The 21,838-nt window shown below is 44.9% G+C and overlaps 1 protein-coding gene across 5 annotated transcripts in view; it reads left to right on the plus strand.

Moving 5' to 3' along the window:
* The window catches only part of LOC108507340 (charged multivesicular body protein 3), a 32,458-nt gene that overhangs the window by 9,759 nt on the left and 861 nt on the right, over positions 1–21,838 (plus strand). The window contains exons 1-5 of one of the 5 annotated variants that reach the window (XM_017835230.1): positions 7,492–7,516; positions 13,861–13,921; positions 18,000–18,179; positions 20,247–20,368; positions 21,149–21,263. In XM_017835230.1, coding sequence (XP_017690719.1) covers positions 13,894–13,921; positions 18,000–18,179; positions 20,247–20,368; positions 21,149–21,263 — 445 coding nt within the window. In that variant the 5' untranslated portion in view covers positions 7,492–7,516; positions 13,861–13,893. Of the gene's footprint in view, positions 1–2,364; positions 2,481–4,175; positions 6,321–7,491; positions 7,517–9,641; positions 9,820–13,860; positions 13,922–17,999; positions 18,180–20,246; positions 20,369–21,148; positions 21,264–21,838 lie in introns of those variants that run through there. The other 4 variants (XM_017835228.1, XM_017835229.1, XM_017835232.1 and 1 more) reach the window with 4 other exon arrangements.

A 21,838-nucleotide genomic window follows, 5' to 3' on the forward strand; every position in this document is an offset into this window, starting at 1 on the left:
TGATAGCTCTTCCTTTTGACCTTTTCTTTAAATCCTTGTAGATTGTCAAACTGCTTCTAACATCTCTTTGGAAGTGATTGCTAGGAAGAGGTACAGGACTTGACAACCCTTCTTTTTTTCCCCTTATTTGAAACATAAAATCCTCATAGCTTTAACACCATGGACTTGAAGAATTTTCCAGGCCTCTTCCACATTCAAATTCCCGGACTCCTCAGTCACAGGTTTTTAAGCTACATTTCTTTCTTATCAAAATTCACACTTCTTAAATAAAATCTGTTACAAGTGTTTGCAGGTTATTTTTAATTTAAACTGAATTGCATTGTGATTGCTTAACCTGCAGTATTTTCTTGGACTCCCTCATCCACAGAGGTGATGACTGCTTTCCAAAATTCCAAACCCTTGCCTCCATGTGGTGAACTCCCAGTGCTGTAAGTGGGTGTTGCCTGCGAGGAGCAGCTGCAGTGGATATGTTTATTTGGATTTTTTTTCCATAATGATATAAAAAAGCATGAGCCCAAGGAATTTTACAGAGCTTCAGTGTGCAAAACCACAGTAGGGTTCCTCTGTGTAGTTACAAAATACAGACTGCTGGTTCTGTCATTGTCCTTCAGCATAAATAACTTTCTCCAGAAGGAAAGACTTTTTCTTAGGAAAGGAATTAAACTGGTGCCAAAAAATTCACCAGTACAAACAGCCAGATGACAGTAAAACATAGTGATGACTCTTATTTGGAATAAATCTCCTTCTCTTGACACTTTAAGTGAATATTTTAGTGTCAGACAGAAGAAACAGTGAGCAGGATCTCTCTTCCTGTACATCACATTAAAATGCTCTCAGTAGTAGCTCTGAGGATATTCTGGCTTTAAGGTGTCTGTGAATTTGTTCTCTTTTAATTGAAGTGTATGAAAGGAAGAAGTTTAAAATATACGAAGTAATTGCTTCAGTTACATTGGGTGATGTAAAGAAGCCTCAGTAATACAACAGATTTCCCAGTTGGTTGTCTTGGTGCTTGAAGGTTACATTTAGCTAATCAAAAAGGCTCTTCTATGTGATATGTGTGTTTTGAGAATAACTTGAAGGATTCTTACCTAGATGTTCACCTCTGGTTTTATTTAAACATTCTAGGCTCAGTGGAATGGGAGTGTAATCTGTGACTTCAGTTTGTTTCCCTTTGTAGAGCGTTCTGCTTGGTGAATTATTTTAAGTTTCTGAGAGGATGTTACTTACCACAAAGCAGATAATATTTCTGAGTCTCAAAGGCCAGGCACACTTTTCAGGTCTGTACGTAGAGAACTGTTAATCATGGTGACAGACGAACTTCCTGGGGCAAGCTGACATTTGAGGTTATTAAGTCAGAAGATGACTGGGATAAGTTTAATGGCGGGTAAACAAATATCTAACAAATGGAACTTTCAAAATTTAATTTAAAAATATATTTTAAGTGGTTGCCATTAAGCCTGCAGAGGCATGTGAGGCGCTTCTAAAACAGATAACTCGACGGCTGATGGAATAGTGCGTGATCAGTCATGTCATTCAAAATTACCTGCCAGCTGCAGGCACAGGCAGGGTTTTCTTTTTCTTGTGGGATTTTTTTTTTCCCTTCCCTGTACAGTTATAGGTCGGAGGATGAGTGCTGCTTCTTTATCATCTGTGTCAGCAGAAGCTCACGGCGAGGTAACCTGAAGTACGACTTTAATATACTGGGTTAGAACAAATTAAACCTTGGGATATATCACAGCAAATTATCATCATGAAATGGCCAGATGGGGCACTGGAGTTGGTGGAACAGTCATATAAAGTTACAGAGTGAGTCACTGGCAAAGCTTGAAGGAGTCAAGATTTTTAGGCGTTATCTGGGAGTTTAATCACTGTTTTCCACCACTCAGGAATGGCTGTTGGCAGTTTAATCTGGTACCAGGTACATGCATTATCCAACTCATTTAGTTGGTCTGAGACAACATTTCTTTGGTATGTTGTAACTTTTGATGGAGAATTATAATAAAATTATGGTCTTTTTATTGCACAGAAGAGGAACCTGCTGCACCCTCTTCCTTTCTCCCCTACTATGAACTGGTTAATTATAGCTTTGTTATTTTCACAAGGTTTTTAGTAACTACTGCTCCTTTTAGGTACTTAATATTTTGATGGACTTCTGTCTTTCTGCAGAAACTGCATTTCTGTCTTAGAGCTTCACTCTCCTAAGACATTTAGGGTGATTCCCAGTTGTGCACATCTATTCTATGTCCTGAGAGAAGGGGAAAGCAGTATCAAGTGTGACTAGCTCTCTGTTTTCATTGAATTTGCTTTTTATTTCAGGAAGCAAACTGACTGTGATACTAAACTAATATTTCCTTTTGGCAACAGGTCATAGCAAATGACAGAAGCCCACTGGTGGGTAAAGTCCACTGGGAGAAAATGGTGAAGAAAGTGTCAAGATTCGGAATACGTACCGGCACTTTTAACTGTTCCAGTGACCCCAGGTATATCCTTAAAGGATTATCTGAATCCCAAGAATATCTTAAGGCTCAGTTTTGTTCCCTTGTTGTTACAGCAAGGGCTCGCTGTGTTATAAAAGTACCTGTGACAGAAGGTGACTTTATTCATGTTTTTATCTCTACTAAAGTCTGCTCAGAATTCTCCATCACATTATTTATCAGCCTCATAAACACAGTTCTGCAACTTCTTAAAGCATCGTGTGGGAAATGCATGATTAGACCATGGAGAGCATGACACAGCAATGGAAAAGAATGAACAGGAGAGTTTGGCCTTACAGTCCAGGCATTCAGGGACTGGAACTATGCTTGCTCAGGACAAAGGCGAATATATCAGTTGTAGAGTTGTTGTATCACCATCTGGAAAGGGGAGGCCAGGTTAGCATGAACCTTGGAAACAGTGCCTGCTTCCTAGAGTTACTGACAAATCCTGTTCCCTGACAAATGTATGTTTATATGTAAACTGGCACACACCCTTGGACAACATACAGTGTGCTGTGCAGGAGTCACTGTGTTTGCATATGATTTTGAACAAGGAAGAAGAGCAAAGCCAGAGAAGCTATTAATAAATCTCTGCTGCTGTAAAAATAGGCTTTTTTGAACATTTTGCTGGAGGCATTTGCTTTACATGACAGGAGACTTTGTCTAGAATTCCAGTGGCATGTATGGATACGCACATCTTACACAGCTTAAGTCCTAAATGTTTACAGAAATCTCAAAGTTAATCATAAGAGGAAATTCTTAGGCTTTGTAGTGCTTATGCAAAATAATCTTGTCTAATCAAAACGCTGGTATTTGAACATCTTAAAAATTTGGCAGTGTTTCTCTTTGCACAGCTTGTAAGTAGTCTTAATGTTCTGATCAAATACTATGTTTTAAATGAATTAGATTTTTTTTTAATACAAGAAATGTTTTGCTAAGTAAACCCTCGTGAATAGTTTTAATCAGATTGGAGCTGAAATTCAGCAGAACACTGCACCCTGCAGTAGTCAGGATACCTTCATTAGCAGGGTAATATCTTACAGCTCTTTCTAAAAATGTTACATTCAGATTCCTGAGGTGAGGAGTTGTCATTGTCTAAACATATGTTGACAGATCAAAACCAGAGAGAGTGTAGGTAAGATGGATGGTGAATGAGGCTGGTGGTTCCTATTTTCATATGCAGGGTTCTCAGAACAGTCTGGGTGCCTGTTGACTCTGTCATGCTTTGATTGTTGAAACTTGCCAGGCATTTCCTAAAAGGAGGACTACATAAATTGGGTGTAGTGATCCTGGTAGGAGAGAAGGGATCTTCTGAGTCATCAGGTTCATCTCATAGTTAGGGAGGTCTGGACAATGACTTGGGGTTCAGCTGTGAAGATCCTCTTCTTTTAGGTGTGGATTTGGGGTTCATCCATCTGCCTTCCAGACAGTGTGGATATTCTTTTAGGCCAAGTAATCCAGCAGAATGTGTCTGCTTCCTGCTGTGCTGGTTTTGTGGTGAGCTCCCTCACCTCACCCTTTAGCCTGTCTGCATCCTGCCAAAATGCCCCAGTAGGAAGTGGACACGTGTCAGCTTCATTAAAGCAACTGCAAACAGACCAGGTGCTCAGCATGTCTCATTTTTGGGCTCAGAACACAGATTCAAGGACTCAGCTCCAGGCCTGTGAGACTCTGTGGTCTAACCTGCCATTTTCTTTGTAGATACTGCAAGAGGAGGGGTTGGCTGAAATCCACCCTCATCATGTCGGTTCCACAAACCAGTACCTCCAAGGGAAAAGTCATGATTAAGGAGTACAGCGGGCGCAGGATCGAAGTGGAGCACATTTTCAAGTGGATCACAGCCCACGCCGCTTCTCGGATCAAAACCATCTACAACTCCGAGCACTTGAAAGAAGAATGGAACAAAAGTGACCAGTACCGGGTGAAAATATACCTGTTTGCCAACCTGGACCAGCCCCCGGCGTTCTTCTCTGCACTAAGTGTAAAGTTTACTGGGAGAGTAGAGTTTATTTTTGTGAACGTGGAAAACTGGGACAACAAAAGCTACATGGCAGAAATTGGTGTCTACAAGACGCCATCGTACATACTTAGGACTCCTGAGGGGATTTACAGGTATGGAAATAACACTGGTGAATTTATATCACTACGTGCCATGGATTCCTTTTTGCGCTCGCTACAACCAGAAGTTAACGATTTATTTGTTTTAAGCTTAGTTTTGGTTAATCTGATGGCTTGGATGGACCTGTTTATTACCCAAGGAGCCACTATAAAGCGTTTTGTGGTTCTCATAAGCACTTTAGGGACGTATAATTCACTGTTAATTATTTCCTGGCTACCAGTGTTAGGTTTTTTGCAACTACCCTACCTAGACAGCTTTTATGAGTACAGCTTAAAACTCTTCAGGTACTCTAACACAACTACTTTGGCTTCTTGGGTAAGAGCTGATTGGATGTTCTACTCCTCACATCCAGCCCTCTTCCTCAGCACATACCTTGGTCATGGTTTACTAATCGATTACTTTGAGAAGAAGAGAAGACGCAATAACAACACCGATGAAGTAAACGCTAATAATTTGGAGTGGCTGTCGAGCCTGTGGGACTGGTACACCAGCTACTTGTTTCATCCTATTGCTTCTTTTCAACACTTCCCTTTCGACTCGGATTGGGATGAAGACCCGGATTTGTTCTTGGAGCGGTTGGCTTTCCCCGATCTCTGGCTTCACCCTCTGATACCAACCGATTACATAAAAAACTTACCCATGTGGAGGTTTAAATGCCTCGGCACCCATTCCGATGAGGAGATGCTGGAAACCTTTCCGGACAGCGAGAGTGACTCTGACAGTGAGAACAAAGAGGTCTTCAGCAGCGACAGGGAGGCCTCGGAGGACGATGAGCTGAGCACGTTTCACAGGTGCAGCGAAGCAGAGCATCGGTGCGGCGCTGGGCCCTGCCCGTGCGCCAGCAAATATTGTCATCCCGAGCCATGCGCACGGAAAGCGAGGTCCTACGGCTCGTGCAGCTCCGCAGGCGACATGGAGCCAGACTGGTCGGCCTGGCCCCCCGAGATGTTGCACTGTACAGAGTGTGTGGTGTGTCTAGAGAATTTCGCGAGCGGCTGCCTGCTCATGGGCCTGCCGTGCGGCCACGTGTTCCACCAGAATTGCATCGTGATGTGGCTGGCGGGGGGGCGGCACTGCTGCCCCGTCTGCAGGTGGGCTTCCTACAAGAAAAAGCAGCCATACACACACCCTCAGCCTTTGTCGAGCGACCCCCCATCTTAGCTGTGTGTCCTGCGTAAGCTTTCGGGGTATTACTGCTTGCCTTTTAAATGTTAGTCACTTAAGAGATTATGTGGTTTGAAGTTTTTAGTTTAAATGTTAGTGCAGTGAACTAAAATATACATGATGCTAACGTTAACGACAGAATCATTTGGTTGCCTTGTATGTTGAACTGAATGCAAACTTGCCGTACAATAACTTGTTCTTTTCAACATCTGGAAACTTGATGCTGTTTTTTTGTAAGCACAAAAAAAATCAAGCCTACAACAGAAGTGTATTCCAGCAAACGTTTACAAGTTAGGATGTAGGTGAAATCTAAATTCTAATCGGAGACAATTGCTTAATTTAAGTGTTTCTTATTTTAGAGTCTGTTCAGCACATCTTTGTTGAATAATGTATGTTGTAAGACAGTACCATTTAAAAAAGAAATCAGTGAAATAAATTATTTTAAAAGGAGATTTGTAATGTTAATTGTTTTGATAAATATTTTGTGTGTATGGTTACGGATGTCTTGCTGGCCTGATTTATCTGTGAAGATAATAAAAATATAACACAACTTTTGTGACTAATAAATCATCTCCTAGTGATACAGGAATTCATTGCTCCAGGGTTATCCACTGGCCAAGCAGAAGGCAATGGTGTTTCACTGGGAACTACTTCCTTCATAAGTCTGCTGCATTGAGGTGCTTCTCTACTTGACCAGTGGTTTTCCAGTTGATTACAAACTGCTTTTCCACATGGAAACCTCTTCTACCAGCTGTCTCTGCAGCAGCCTCATTTGCAGATATGTAGGAAGCCTTTAGGGCAGCTCCTCTACAGCCTCAAAGTAGACTGTCGTGGGGGAGCAGAATATTGGCATACAGTGAGAAAAGTGGCTTGTAAAGGTAAAAATTTCCAGGTTCCTACTGTGCTGGTATTTTGAAGTGATTTATGATTTCTTTGATAGTTCTTCGATGCCATAAAAAATTGACTCTGTTATTTTCTTTATACTTCAGCATGAAACTGTGGGTTTGATTGTACCTTTCAGAAATCATCTGGCTGAAAATAACAGAGGAAATGTTGGTTGGAAAGAAAAAGTTGTGGAGGGAAAGAGCAGATGATGATGTAAGCAGAGGAAAAGACCAAACTAGAAAGGTGTTTTCAGTTGTTTCACTGCTTATTTCTTTCCTAGATCTTGCCCATGTGGTATGAAAGGAGGATAATGAAATAAAGATGATAATAGGAAATACAAGCACAGGTTCCTCTTGCAGTTACAACGCATCTCTCTGTGCCTTTATAGAGTTGGGAGGCTGTTCACAGAGCTCTGGCACTGTTTTATCTGTCCAGGGTACCTGGGCATTCTTGTTTTTATTAACAAATGTTTCATGGCTCCTGTCACCGGGTGTATTCCCAAGAGGATATCCATGTAATGATCAGAAGGGCTGGTTTTAATTGTGAGTCCTTTTTCCTCTTCTTGTTTCCTTTTTCCCCGTGGCAGCACTGAAGGAGGGAGGTGGAAGGGGCATAATATCAGCAACTCTCCTGTGGTCCAGAAAGTCATTTTTATTCCGCTTGAGGGCTGCCAGTACATGCCCTGTCTCTGTCATTACAGCCTCGGCAGAGCAGCAGAGAGGCATAATGAGGGCAAAGATCATTTCTGCTTCCAGTCTGTGCAGCAGTTTGGCGTATGTTCCTGTCATGAGTAGCTGAAATCCAGCTCGTTTCAGGACTGCTCTGAAACCTGCACTGAAATGAGGCCTTGCCAGAGGAAAGGGGGAGAAGTTCTGTGAGTATAAATAAGGCTGTAGCCGAGGTTCTGGGTATCTCGGCAATTTGCCAAAAGCTGTGAGTGCAAGGCTGTGTCCTCGGGGCACTGGGTGCTTGTGGAGCGCAGCTCTGCTGCTGAAGGCTCACCTTCTCACCCTCACACGCAGCCCCAGCAGCTCTGCTCCTCTGCACAGGCTCAGCCTTGTTCGCAAACCTTCGTGCACACCTGCTTTTAGCTGAAGGCTTGTTTTAATGACCTCTGTTGCTTTACTCGCGAATTCTTTTGATGGATGACCCAACCTGCTGTTTAATTAGCAGGAGAGCCACTGAGGGCACATCCGTACGAGTAGGTAATTATGACCATAGGTAGCTTTCGGTCCCCTCGTGTCTGGGTTATATAAATTGTTGTGATCCAGTTCCTGGCGATGCATCTGTTTCAGAATCTACAGCAGCTGGTGTAGTGTATTGGGAGTCCCAGCAGGAAAGAAAAAGCAGTTGGATGTGTTTATTTTACGAAATGCTCATGTCAGTAGCAGCAGAAGCATCCAAGAAAGATTGTTTTCTACCGAGTTCAGGATCTCAGACGCCCTTCCCCAACACATTGACAGTTTCACATAAGGAGAAGGAAGCAAAGACTGTGCCTGTAACAAGGTCAGCACTTTCCCTGTTCGCCTGTTTTGCCTCGCAGGGCTGGGTTGTGCTGGTACTTGTGAAGAATCTTAGAACTGAGATGCTAAACATTCCTGAAGTAGTGTTTTGTTCCCTGATGTCTCGTGCCTGGAAGCTGGAGACCAATTATAAACAGAAAATTTCAGATGACTGAGGTGAGGTTACCTATTTCAGAAGGTTTAATGAGGCTGATGGATGCTTTTGTACTGCTGTTACAGAGGGTGGATTTAAATCATCTCTGAAGGTCTTTGCCAGTCTCAATTTCAGCAATTCCCATTTTGTTAACACTGGCTTTCCCACTGATGGTGCCCAGCCCAAAACGAGAGCTCCCCTTTACAAAGCTTATTTAGATCTTTGTTCTGCGTTAGACTTTTGGAAGGAAAAAAGACAAAGGTGAGCTGTGGATTTTTGTAACTGTCATTAAAATATCTTTCTCTGGTAATTAAATGATGAGGGTAAGTATAATTGTGAGGTATTGAGAGTTATATTTAAGCTAATAGCACCTTTTTCTTCCTCAGCTTTTCCACTCAGTCTGTGTGCATCAGTGATTTATTTCTAGTCCTCTCTGCCTCAGCTTGTGCACCGGGGCGTGATTAGATGGAATGACTCGCTGGAGCTCCAGCGGGGCAGCTCCAAGCTGTCCCTTCATTTCGGCCAGGTGACCCTGCGGAGTGGAGGGTGGAGATGAGCCAGACCTGGCCGGTGGGATATCTCGGAAAGAGCAGCTGGGGGCGAGGTGGGCACGGGCTTCTGTGAGCTTTCCCATCTGATCTCCCGTGGGACTGGAGCGTGGTGTGAGTGGCCCTTGGACGAACAGGAGGTCACTGAGGTGCTGGAGCGAGTCCAGAGAGGGGCCACGGAGCTGGGGAGGGGTCTGGAGCCCATGTGCTATCGTGAGTGGCTGAGGGAGCTGGGGGTGTTTAGTCTGGAGAAAAGGAGGTTCAGGGGAGACCTTCTCGCTCTCTGCAACTCCCTGACAGGAGGTTGTGGCCAGGTGGGGGTCGGGCTCTGATCTCAGACAACCAGCGACAGGACGAGAGGACACAGCCTCAAAGCTGTGCCAAGGGAGGTTTAGATTAGTCTTAAGCTGCGCCAGGGGAGGTTCAGGTTGGACATTAAGGAGGCATTTCTTCACAGAAAGGGTGATTAGACATTGGAATGGGCTGCCCGGGGAGGTGGTGGAGTCACCGTCCCCGGAGGTGTTTAAGGAAAGACTGGACGTGGTGGTGTTGGGTCATAGGTTGGACTCGGTGATTTCAGAGGTCTTTTCCAACCGCACTGATTCTGTGAATACGTTACAAATACCCTCAGTGTGCGAGCGACCCTCGCCCCGCCCCCTCCCTCAGCCCGTTCCCGCCCCTCACGCGCGGGGCGGGGCCGCGGGCACCGCCCCGTGATTGGACCGAGGGCACGCGGCAGTGGGCGGGGCGGTGGTCTCCGGGCCCTGCCCCGCGCGCGGTGAAGGGGCGGGGCCCGCTGTGGCATCGGCGCAGGCGCAGTGTGGGGCCCCGCCCGTCAGGGGAACCCGGAAGCGCCGGGCGGGGCGGCCGCCATGGGGCTGTTCGGGAAGACCCCCGAGAAGCCGCCCAAGGAGCTGGTGAGGGACCGCACCCGCCCCAGGGGGATCGGAGGGGGATGGGAGGTTGCCGAGAGGTGAGGCTTCGTGCGGAAGCCTGGGTGTGTGGCGTTGCCATGGCGGCGAGCGGGGGTGAAGAGGGCCCGGCCTAGGCCCGGGTCCGCCCGGTGAGGCGGCGGGGGGAGACCGCACAGCACCGTCCAGTGTGTGAGGGGGCTCCAGGGGAACCGGAGAGGGACTGTTCGTCGGGAACTGTAGTGACAGGACAAGGGGGAATGGGTGCAAATTGAAATAGGGGAAATTTACGTTCGATATTAGGAAGAAATTCTTCCCTGTGAGGGCGGTGAGGCCCTGGAACGGGTTATGCAGGGAAGCTGTGGCTGCCCCATCCCTGGAAGTGTTCGAAGCCAAGTTGGACAAGGCCTTGAGCAGCCTGGTCTGGTGGAAGGTGTCCCTGCCCATGGCAGGGGGTTGGAACTGGATGGCCTTTCAGGTCCCTTCCAACCTCTTAACATCCCATGATTCTATAATTCTAGCTCCCCTTGCAGACACAATTAGGAACAACTGCAATATTGGGTCTTGGAGGGGGAAGGTGAGTCTGCAGACAAACTGAGTGAGCCTTGTTTCTGCCAACAGCTTTCTGATGTCACGGTGAGATGAAATAGTCAAGCCACAGATGGGTTTCATTGTTGCCTTTCATAAATCACTACTAATATGTTAATTTTAAAAAAAATAGTGTGTTAATAAAAAAATGGTGTTAATAAAAAATGTCTGCCATATGGTGAAGGGAAGATCAAATACATTAGAGGTGCTGGAAAAGCAGCAGGATGGCAGGCACACGAGTTGAGGGCTCAGAAAAGCTGCAGTGTCACAGATCTTCCCTCATCTCATTTCCCAGATCTCCCTGCTTTGCAGCAGCCAAGTCCCAGGAGAGCAGGTTGTGGTTGGTTGTTGCTTGTTGGGTGACAGAACTGGATGAGGAATGTTCCTTTGGGAATGTCTTTTCCCTTCCTCCTCTGCCTGTGTTGGAGCACCACATGGGCTGGGTCATAGTCTCCTCTGTTCCCAAGTGGTGGTACAAGATCCCACAGAGGGAGCTGGGATTGGAGACTGATGTAACACATCACACAACCGAGCAGCCCACCCCACGTGGTGGTGCTGCACTGATGAGTTCTTGGCTCACCTCTGATGGCCACTCTTTTGCCTTTCCTGACTGATGAGCTTCTCGTGTTTCCCAGCAGCACAGCATGTCTGTGGGTCACCTTGGAGCTCTTGGAGGATGGTGCCAAACTCTTCTCAGTGGTGCCCAGTGACAGGATGAGGATTAGTGGCCATAAACTAAAGCACGAGAAGTTCCACCTCAACATAAGGAAGAACTTCTTTACACTGAGAGTGGGAGAGCACTGGAACAGCTGCCCAGGGAGGTCTTGGAGTTTCTCTCTATGGAGACATTCCAAACCCACCTAGATGTGTTCCTGTGTCACCTGCTCTGGGTGACCCTGCCTTGGCAGAGGGCTTGGACTGGGTAATCTCCAGAGGTCCCTTCCAACCCTGACAATTCTGGGATTCTTTGCAGAAAACCCTGCAAAGGCACTGTGGGACAGGTGTAGGGAGAGGTGACATGGGTCCTCTTGCTGTCCTGAGCACTCTCTTGGGTTGCAGGCTGTGAGCACTTCACAGGCCCTAAGAGTGAGAGACCCATTAATAATAAGAAATGCCTTTCTTCCTGTGTGTAACAGCAGCTTTAGAAGGAAGCAGAAGTAGTTGTTTCTGCTCCCTAGCTGGTGGGGGAACAGCACCACTTACCTTGTGTCTGACTGCACAAGATGCAGTCCCAGGGTAGGGCTGGAGAGGGTGATCTGAGCACTGCAGGAGCTGGATGATGATGGGGAGGGGCTGAGATTTTTGGAGTGGCAGTGATTTGCCCTGGGTTCATTTGTGTGCCCACTCTGTTGATGGGAGATAATTCGTTTATGAACTATACAAGGCAAATGTCTTCATTCCTTGTGAGGGGCTGGTGCATTCTGGCCTGCCTAAAGCTGGGGATCTGCTATACATTTAATGCCATGTTGGGATTGTTCGAGTTTAAAAAATGGTTTTCCCTCCACTGTAGTCCAAGTTGGCTCTTTCCAGCTGAGTGTTCTGTTGGCTGACTCTGGTGTGGTGCAGTGCTGTGAGAATGATGGTTTTGTTTAGATCAGTGGAAGCAGAACAGTGTCATCAGTGTGGAGTTGTGCTCTGGGCCCCTGTGTCCTGGGTGAGATGGGCAGTAATGGCTTTTTTACAGCTCAGCAAATTGCTGTGTCTGATGTAACTGGAAGCATGGAGTAGCCTGGGTGAGAGACAATGGGATTTCCTCCTCCTCTTGCACACAAAACAGGAAATGAGTGTTGGGAGCACCAGGGAAGGCAGAAGCACCCAGCTCTGCTTTTAGGACAGTCCTGCCAAGCAGGATTGCTGGGCAGGGCTAGGGATGAGCTGTCCAAGAGGTTTCTGCTGTCAGAGTCAGCAGGGATTGGTGACAGCACAGAGCCAGTTGTGGTTTAATGGTGTCTTTGTGCATCCCAGAGACAGAGGCTGCGAGTCCTGCTGTGGTTCATGTGACACTTGCTGATTGTGCTCCTGCAGGAAGGCCTAATATGTGTTGGTTTGTTCTGGAATAAAAGTTGTAGAGCAAATCTCTGTTTTACCTCAGTCTCTTCCCCTTGCTTTTTTCCTCCCTCACATAGCTCATACTCAAAAGAAGGACCTTCTTAGCTTCCTGTCAGGGTGAGGAATGACTCAACAGGACATTTTCTCCTCTGTTCTGAAGAACAGGAGGGGAGGCTGCAGTTGGTCCTGCAAGGGTTGGGTTTTTTGCCCCTATAAAACCACAATTTAACTAAAGACACAGGAGCTTTCTGAAACTGTTGGAAACTTCTGCACTTCTGTATATGCACAGATCTCTGCAGGGCTTTGGGTTTGTTGAGTTTTTTTCAGAAGATTTGGTGCTTGGGCACCTCAGATGGTGGTGGTTGTTCTGCAGTCAAAACATGGTCTTGTTCATTGTGACCAAGAGCATTTCTGAGACAGGTAGAAGTCTAAATCTGTTGCCCTGCTGGGCTCATGCACTGAAGAGAACTTGTTTTACAGTTCTTTTGTACAGCTTATTCAGTTAGACAAAGCTTTTCATTTGAATTGAAAAAAAATAATCACATAAACATGGAGGTGGTTTTCGTAGGAAACTACTTATGCAGCCAACTAGACTCGTTGAGTGGCCTGGGCACGGGCAGGAACAGTGTGCCAGTGGGTCCATCAACTAGAAATCATTTAATACTTAGGGGTTTAGATAATGGGCAAAATCTGTGCTGCAAAGAATAAAAGTAGCACCAAAGCTTCTACTCTAAAGGTCTAAAGCCTCTCAGTGCCTCCAGTGGGGTTGTAGTCAAGACAGAGAAGGTACTTCTGAGATGTGCCCAGTGACAGGAGAGGGGCTACAGCCACAGGGGGCCAGAGGAGAATTTTGAATCAGACGTGAGGGAAGGTCTTCACTACAGGTGAGATTCAGTGCTGGAACAGGTACCCAGAGTGGCTGTGAAGTCTCTGCTCTCAAACAGTATCAAAACTCAGTGGAGGAGGCCCCAGACAACCTTTCTGAACTCTGAACTTGATTGTGCTTTGAGGAGAGGGCTGGCTTGGAGACCTCCTGTGGATCTTCCTGACTGAAATAGGGAGTAGCACTCTTGGTGCTGTCATCCTGCGCCAAAGTCTCTCTCTACCTTATGCTGAAATCCCCTGTGGCAAGTTCCCTCTGCACAGTGGCATGGGTGTGATGTGAGAAGTTAGCTCGGCAGGGAGTGTCTGGTTCACAAATCACCTCATAGAATCATAGAAGCATTTCATTTGGAAGGGATCTATAAAAGGCCTCCTTAACTCCTTGTCTGAACGTTCAGAGCAGTGCAGTAGCTGGTGGTATCTCTGCAATGTTTTGGGTTTTTTTTTATTTGAATAATGAAATCACTTAAAGCTTGGGCATTTTGAAGTGCTGCTTTTGATACCAAATGTTTAGGTTACATGAAAGTATAAAAGCATAGTTTTGAAGCTGGAATTTCAAGTAACTCTCACTTTCTCTTTTTAAGGTCAATGAATGGTCCTTGAAGATAAGGAAAGAAATGAGAGTGATTGATAGACAGATCAGAGGTTTGTACTTGTGTCTCATTTTTTGGTTTTCCTCTCCTTGTCTGCCTCCAAGGTTTTGGGGTTTTTTTGCTTTAATTGGAGCAGGCTATGAAATTTAATAACCTGCTGTACTCTCTCATGTCTGGAATAAAGATGAATGTGATCCTGGGACCAGACTTGGTCTGTGTTACAAAATGATGTCGCTGTGAGGTTCTCCAGGTAAAATTTTCAAAAGAACCTGAAACTGTATGCTCCCATTAAGACATAATGCTGTTAAATCCCTTTGGATAACATGAATCAGACTTATTGTCCAGAATTTCACCCACCTTGATTTAATGAGTAGTATCAGTGTGGTATGTAATTCCACAGGTAGAAAGTTCCACTGGTATGTGCTGCTGTGAAGTGCACATGCCAAACAAAAGTAGCTTGCTGGCAGCTTGGGAAAATTACAAACAGAAGTGAGGGAGGGAAAAAAGAGTATTTTTTCAGTGGGTGGGTGTTTTGCTCTTAAATTATGAGCATTGCACTGCTGAAGGTGTCCTGAAAAGCGGAGGAGTTGCTTATTATTACACTGCTGTTTGTTCAAAATTTGTTCTCCCTTCTGCCTGCCTTCCCTGAACCTGAAAATGGGTTTGGGGCTAGGTTTTGTTTTCCCCTTTTTGTCTTCGACCCCGCCTTCAGGCTTTGTCCATAGGATGTGCTGGTAAAGGATATTTTGTGTCAGCATCTGGTTACCAGGCACATGCCTGCTTTGAGTGACTCCTCAAGGAGTGCATTCTCTCTTCCTAGTTTATCCCCAGCCAATGCCTCTGGAGTAGCCTGGCAGGGTTTGTGTCTTCCCCCACTTGTGGATTTATATGAATTGGTTGGAGAGAGATGCTTGTGCAGTACAGAGTCTGTCTTCTTCGTCGTCTGTAAAATGAGAAACGGAGTTTATGCCTTTTCCAGGAAAACTGATGTACAGGGATGTTCATTATGCTTGTGAATTGTTTTGCATTCTCCAGGGCACTTTGTGTGGCTGTACCAGGCACAGAAGAACTGCAGTGTGGCTGATCTTATTAGCAAAATATGTTTCAGAAGTCACATCTTTCAAAGGAGCAAACTACCCACGTGTTCACTATTGATGTTTTATGAAATTTTGTTTTCTCTTAACTTTATCCATGCCATAATACTTGTAATGGTCCATATAGGTATTGAGTTATGGGATAATCTGATATTTTGGTGTGGATGTAAATGTGGTTATTGTAACAGCTTTAAACATGTCTGTATTTCAGAGTCTTACACTCAAAGAAATACAGTTCAGCACCAATCACCAACCACCTGCTGTTCTGATAATTCCCATTAAAGTACAGAACAGCTTCGTGCCAGGATTTCACATCTTACCAAGTGTCAGCTGTGGAAGTTTGTGGTTCTGCTGGACACTTCCCAGGCTAGCAGGCTGCTCCTGAAGGGTGACAGGCACGTGTCACTGGAGGTTTTCTCAAAAATCACCTGCTGTAGTTGGATTCTGCTGTGCTTTGTCCTTTCAGCTGAGCCTTACCCAGGAAATCCCTGCGGTCTTTGACTAAGGATGCTCAGCTGAGGCCTGTCTTAGTTTCCTTGGGGAAGGCTGTGGAAGATGTGTTTGGATATGGCAAAACTAGATCCACCTGGGATGAACTGAGTGGGCTTGGATCACTGGAACACTTGGCTCGCCCAGTCAGCGCAGTTACTAAAATAGCAACACACTGCTCGAAACCATCTGTTGTTGGACTCCTGTGTGTAGGCTGCTTTGGAGGGCTTAGAAGGTTTGGAGAGATGAAAGGTGTCCTTGTTACTTCAGAATGGAATTTTTTGAGTTGATGCAGTTGGAGTAATGCAGGAACTTTGTGCTTTGCTGGGCTTGCAAGTCCCTCTGGCAGGTGCTTTGAGCTGCTTTGTCCCTCTGTGCTGCAGAGGGACTGGGGTGGTGACTTTGGCTCACTTGAGGGGCGTAGCTGGCATTGACCTTCAAAGATGGAGCTGATTGTTCTTGCCTGCTTGTGCCTCTAATCTCATATTCAGCTGTTGGTCATGCCAGGGAAAGCACTCGAGTCTGGATGTAGTAACACAATACTTGTGGTCGTTCTCAGCCTGACAGAGTGAATGCTGTAATTCCCCAGTACTGCTGGGGTTCTTCTGGGGCTTTCTGCTTCCTGCTGGGCCACTTCAGCTCTTTCCTACCTACTTGGCTCAGTCCCGTGTCTGACATACAAACGTCATCAAGCTTGTGACATTACTGCAAATATTAGTGAGGAAGAAGCAAGGGTATGTTTTTCTAATTATGATCCTACAGCTTTCTGCCAGTCCTTCAGGATAAAGGCCCCCTTGATATTGAGAGAATGACTGGTCTTGAGTACAGGGTTCATTAACTCCAACATGAAAAGCTGCATCAAAGTCTCCAGGTCGGCCTGTGCCAAAAAGTGTGTGTCGATGCCTTTGTTTTTATAAAAGGGCAACTTCTGGTTCTTGCCAACGTGTAACTTGTCAGGCATAAACCAAGAAGACTCAAAACTAGAGTGAGCAGAGCCTTTTCTAGAAATAATTGTTCTTGTGGTCATTTCCATCAACTCTTTGCAGGAAGGTGAGCCTAACCCTTACTATCTCAATTCTTTATTTACTCTGGGCTTTTTGGGGTACCTGGCTCCTGCTGTTCTCAGCCAGCGTTACCTGACAGGGCAGAATTGTGAACAGTCACATCAGATGTGCTAGAGAAACTGATGGTATTTAAGGAAGCCTATTTAGGGTCTAATAGTTCAAACCCACCTCTTTGGTGCTCATGCTTAGTTCAGTAGTCCTGCTCCAGCTCTCTNAGGTACTTGTTTAGATACTTATGTAGTAGCAGTAGAAATTATGCTAATGCTCCTTGATGTGAGGAAAATGGTAAAAAAGCTGTTGAACAAAGCTGGATGCCAGGAGACTTTGAACAGACTGTTTTGAATCAAATCTAGTGATTCTCCAGCCAGACTAGTTTTTCCTGATAAATTATCCATAGCTTCAGCCCTGGCCAGCCTGTGATATGAGTGTGCCAGTTTATAGGAAACACCTAATGCATGTGGGTTTAAAGTATGAGCAGTAGAAACTCAGGACCTTGACTCCTTAAGTACAGGTGTACTGGCTTAGAGTCCAGTTGAGGCTCAATAAGTTAGGCCTGACAGGGGAATAATTAAGTTTACCTGCAAGGATTAAGGCTTTTTTGGCAGTAATTAGCAAATCTGTGGTTCTAAGTAACTCCTGAATTTGTGGATACACCCTTATAAATTACACCCTTATAAATTCACTATACAAGTGGTTATGCCTTATTTTTTTTTTAAAGCAGTGTATATGTAAAACTTTCTAGAGATCAGCCTCCTACAATCTTACTGAATGTGTGTTTTTTCAGAAAAACACGATTCAGGGATTTAGGAAAGTGTCAACAGTTTTGCCTACAACAGCCCTCAAATTCACTTGAAGGTGGGCATGTGGGTGTAGGATATGAATGTGGTCTGACATTTTTGCTAGTAAAATGCCTGTCTGTCTGCTGAGACTGATAGTTTGAACTCCTTGTGACATCTTTGTTCCTTCCTGGTGAAGTGGGTTTATCTGGTGATGGACAGAGAAGAGGAAATCTTGTGAGCAGAAAATCAGTCCAGTAGTCTTAAACTGTGCATGTATATATTACATATGTGTGTATTTGTTTCTATATATTTATATCAGACCAGTTTAATAATCATCAGGAAGTTATTTTGAAGTTGTAAGTCAAGTAGTCATCTCAGAGTGCTTTGCTCTTGCTGGACCTTTTTTGCTTCTTAAGAATTCCTTTTAGTCAGCTAAGCGTCATGCAGTAATATTCCCAGACAGTCCTTTAGGAAATTACAGAGCTGGATGTTCAGTAATGAGAATTTTCCTATTAATATTTAGTTGAATTCACCAGCTAACATGCAAATCAGCCTAGAACAAGGTTGTGGAGTAGCAGAGAGAATCTGAAATCAAGCAGAAACAATTCTTTGTGGCATTGAAAACACACCCCAACAAATGACTTGATCTCTCTTCCAAATCCTTAGCAGTTTGTCACTACATGCTGTGTTTTTCTGTGCTCCAGATATCCAGAGGGAAGAGGAGAAGGTGAAGAGGTCAGTAAAGGATGCTGCCAAAAAGGGTCAGAAGGATGTGTGTGTGATCTTGGCGAAGGAGCTGATCCGCTCCCGGAAGGCCGTAAGCAAACTCTATGCATCCAAAGCCCACATGAACTCTGTTCTCATGGGGATGAAGAACCAGCTGGGTAAGAACAAATTCTGAGCCCAAGCACAGTGACTGTTACAGTGTTAGGGGTGAGGTCTGAGGTTTCTGTGTTCAGAACTGAGGTCAAATGCAGGCAGAGGTAGTTCCCCTAAAGTTCAGTCACGTTCCTGTAATCCCCTTAAAATATCCATAATAAGTTTTTCCTGAGCCCAAACATGCTCTTTTCCTTTGCATCCCATGATGAGTGGTATATTCCCATAGGCAATAACCCCTGTCAGTTTGCAGGATATTCTGGAGGCTGTTTCCCCACTCCCCTGCCTGGATAGGTGTCCCACTCTGAGCTCTGAAGTAGTCAGGGAGCTCCCAGTTCTAGTTTCCTGGGGTTCCTGCCCCTTGTTGTTCCCTAGATCCTTGCTGGCTCCCCATTTCCTCTGGTTAGCTGCTCAGCAGATCATCTCACACCTCTCCTCAGAGCCTGAGGGTTGCAGTGATCTGAGAATCGCCTGCGCTGAAACTGAACTCCCTTACAAGAATTTGGGGCACGTTTTTAGTGTGCATTCCTAAACAGTGTGAATGCATTCCTAATATTCCTTTATCCTTGTGGAGCCTGTGTTACTGATTTTGACAGAATCTGTAGCAGGAGTTTAATTTCCTTCCACAGAATTCCCTTTGTCTTGTAGATGATTGTTTCTCTAGCAAGAATCTGGGGACACTTAACAACACCTAAACGGAGATGGGTGAACAGTGTTTGATTTTCTTGGTGTGGATGAATCCATTTGCCCCTTGCCTTAATACCTGTTCTCTGTAAACCCTCCTTGGTCCTCTCTGCACCTCCAGAACCATTGTATTTCCCTCATTCCTTACCCACATCAGAAATCTGTTGTAATAAGACTTCTTGCAGTGTTTTCCATAGCTGAAAACATTCCAGCCTGTAACAAGCAGAGCAGAAGGCTTTAAAGAGAGGGAAAGACTTGGTGGAGGTTAACATACAACTGAAATGTCTAAGTATTCTCCCACCCCAGCATTCTCAAAGTAGATTTTAACACTGGATGAGTGATAAATCAGGATTTGTAGCATGAACCTTCAGTGTAATCTTACAATAGGTGAGATGTGGCTCCCCATGTATTTCACTCAGGAAAGGGGAGCAGGACCATCTTTGCAGCTTTGAAGTGTCCCTTAAAGGGAAAAATCTCAAAGCACCCTCCTCCTTGTAACAATTGCCAGAATCTTTATCTTCCTGGAAATGTTCTGATACACTTAGAGAGGAAAGAATCTAGAATTCAGTCTGGGATTTGTATTAACTTGGGAAATGACCACTCAAGGCAAGGTTTCTGTCAGTTTGTTAACATTACAAGTGTAAGGCTCTTAAAGACATTATTAAAATGAAAAATAATATATGCTGTACCTTCATTTTGCTTCGTTAAGGAGTGACCATTTTATATACAAACAGGTAAGTTCTCCATATCTAGGAAGCTGCAAAGTTAGATGGCAGAATTCAAAAACCTCGAAGTTCCCTTAATTATTGCTTTTTGATCTTGGTGTATCGACACATATGAGGAGATCCTATAAATTACATTATGAGAGTAGCCTCTGGAAAGAGTATTGTTAAACTCAGTTTGAACTGCTTCAGTATTAATTTTCTAGCTTACTCCTTGCTGTGGAACTATTGCAGTAGAACTTCTGCCAGAATTAGTTTCCAGTACCCACTGTTGGGCAGGAGGTTTCAGCAGTCAAATGTGGGGCTGGACTACAGCTCCACTGGTGAAACCCTCAGCAAGGCCTCTGGCTGCTGAGGGGCCTGGGCAGGAGCAGCTTGGGGTTCTCTGTTTGATGAACTGGTGTGTTGAAATCTCTCTGCAGGTCATCTGGGTTGCTCCAGATAATCATACAGGACCAGTAGATTTGCTGTAAATGTGGCTTTTCCAATGTGGGTACAAGCTGGGCTTTTCCAGGAAGATAGTGAAAAATGAAGAAGTGGGATACCTGTTTCTTTTTTTAATGAAATTGGCTGAATGTAAACAAATTTCCATGCAGGGAGGATGTAATTTCTCTGCTTTCAGCAGTGCACAGATTGTTTAAACTTTTTTTCTATGCCTCTCCTTCACAGCTGTCCTCAGAGTAGCAGGTTCATTGCAGAAGAGCACAGAAGTCATGAAAGCTATGCAAAATCTAGTGAAAATCCCTGAAATCCAAGCAACTATGAGGGAGTTGTCCAAAGAGATGATGAAGGTGAGATCTAGCACATAAATCAGGCTTAAGGGAACAAGAGGTGGTCCCTTTTGAGTGGCCCCTTTGACAGAGGGCTTGTGTGAGCTCAGGGCATTCTGTGATTCTGTGGCCAGTCTGATACTGGGTTTAAAACATCTACACATCAGTGTCTCCATGTGATGAAAGTGCTCCCATTTGAAAGGATACCAAGCCTCTGACATGACTGTTACATTTTCAATTACCAAAATTGTTTTGCTTTTTCTCCTCTTACCACTATAGACTGTTTAGTTCAAATCAGTTTATTTCTAAATAATTTCACCATTGTGTACCAGGCAGTTTGGCCAACTCTGGGTTGCAGGCCCTGCAAAGGAATGTTTTCAAATGCAGATAGAGAAAAGGGCAAGCTGTGTCAAACAGCACTTTCACAGTGTTACACAGCTCATGCTGCATGACTGAGGTTTGCAGTTGTATTTCATATGCTTGGAGAAAGCTGGTTGGTGGTGTTTGGATGGGCAATGACAATGAGTAACAGCTTGAGGGTTTCAAAGTGAGAACACATGTATTTAATCCTCAGTTTTCTTCCTGCTTTTCTTGTGCAGCAGTTGTAGAGATATGTGCTTACACTGAGGTGTGTTGGCCACCCTCCTGCAACAGGACAGCCTTGATCCAAAAAGCTGGAGGAGTGACCAGGGGGTTATGAAATGCCTGGATAGGTGTAACTTGATTTCCAAAGTAGGAAGTGTGTCCTCTTACTCTGATGTTTCCAAGGGCATCACATACTGCCTTGTTGTTTTCTGCTAGGCTGGAATTATAGAGGAAATGCTGGAGGACACCTTTGAAGGCCTGGAGGATCAGGAGGAGATGGAAGAGGAAGCTGAGATGGAAATCGACAAAATCCTTTTTGAAATTACAGCTGGTGAGTTTGTGGGTGTTGCTGAGAGCGGAGCCCCCGCTCTGTTCAGTAGGACACAGCAATTTAAATCTTCATCTGTTCTGCTCTCTCATCTCTGCCTTTGGTAATGGGCAGAGAGCTCTGACAAACTGGTTTCTCAGGGAATACTGGCTGAGGTGCCCGGTGGGGCTCAGTAAACCAGAACTAATATCCATCAGCTGCTGTCTGTGCTGTTCTGTAATTGAGGCTCTTAACAGAGCAGTGTTGGTTTGTGCAGTGAATCTTCTTAACAAGGTGAAACTTATATGATTGACTAGATACTGTTATTAATGAAGCCAGGATATAAACTCAGCTGCACTGCCTTCAGCTGTAGGCTGCGGGGTGAGTCCTGGCACTAAAATGCTGCGTCTTGAGTTGTTGGGGGAGAAAAAACAACAAAACAAACACACAAAAAAACCCTCCCAAAACCACACCTTCTGCCTTCCAACTCATGAAGTAATGATCTGCTGGTTTAGTTATTTGACTTAGCTAATGCTTAGAATGCTGCTTATCCAAATTTCCTGTGACAAGCACAGGGCTGTGTTCAGCTGTACCACAGT

The sequence above is a fragment of the Lepidothrix coronata genome, unplaced genomic scaffold, assembly GCF_001604755.1.
Source record: "Lepidothrix coronata isolate B3197 unplaced genomic scaffold, Lepidothrix_coronata-1.0 Scaffold252, whole genome shotgun sequence".
NCBI lineage: Eukaryota > Metazoa > Chordata > Aves > Passeriformes > Pipridae > Lepidothrix > Lepidothrix coronata.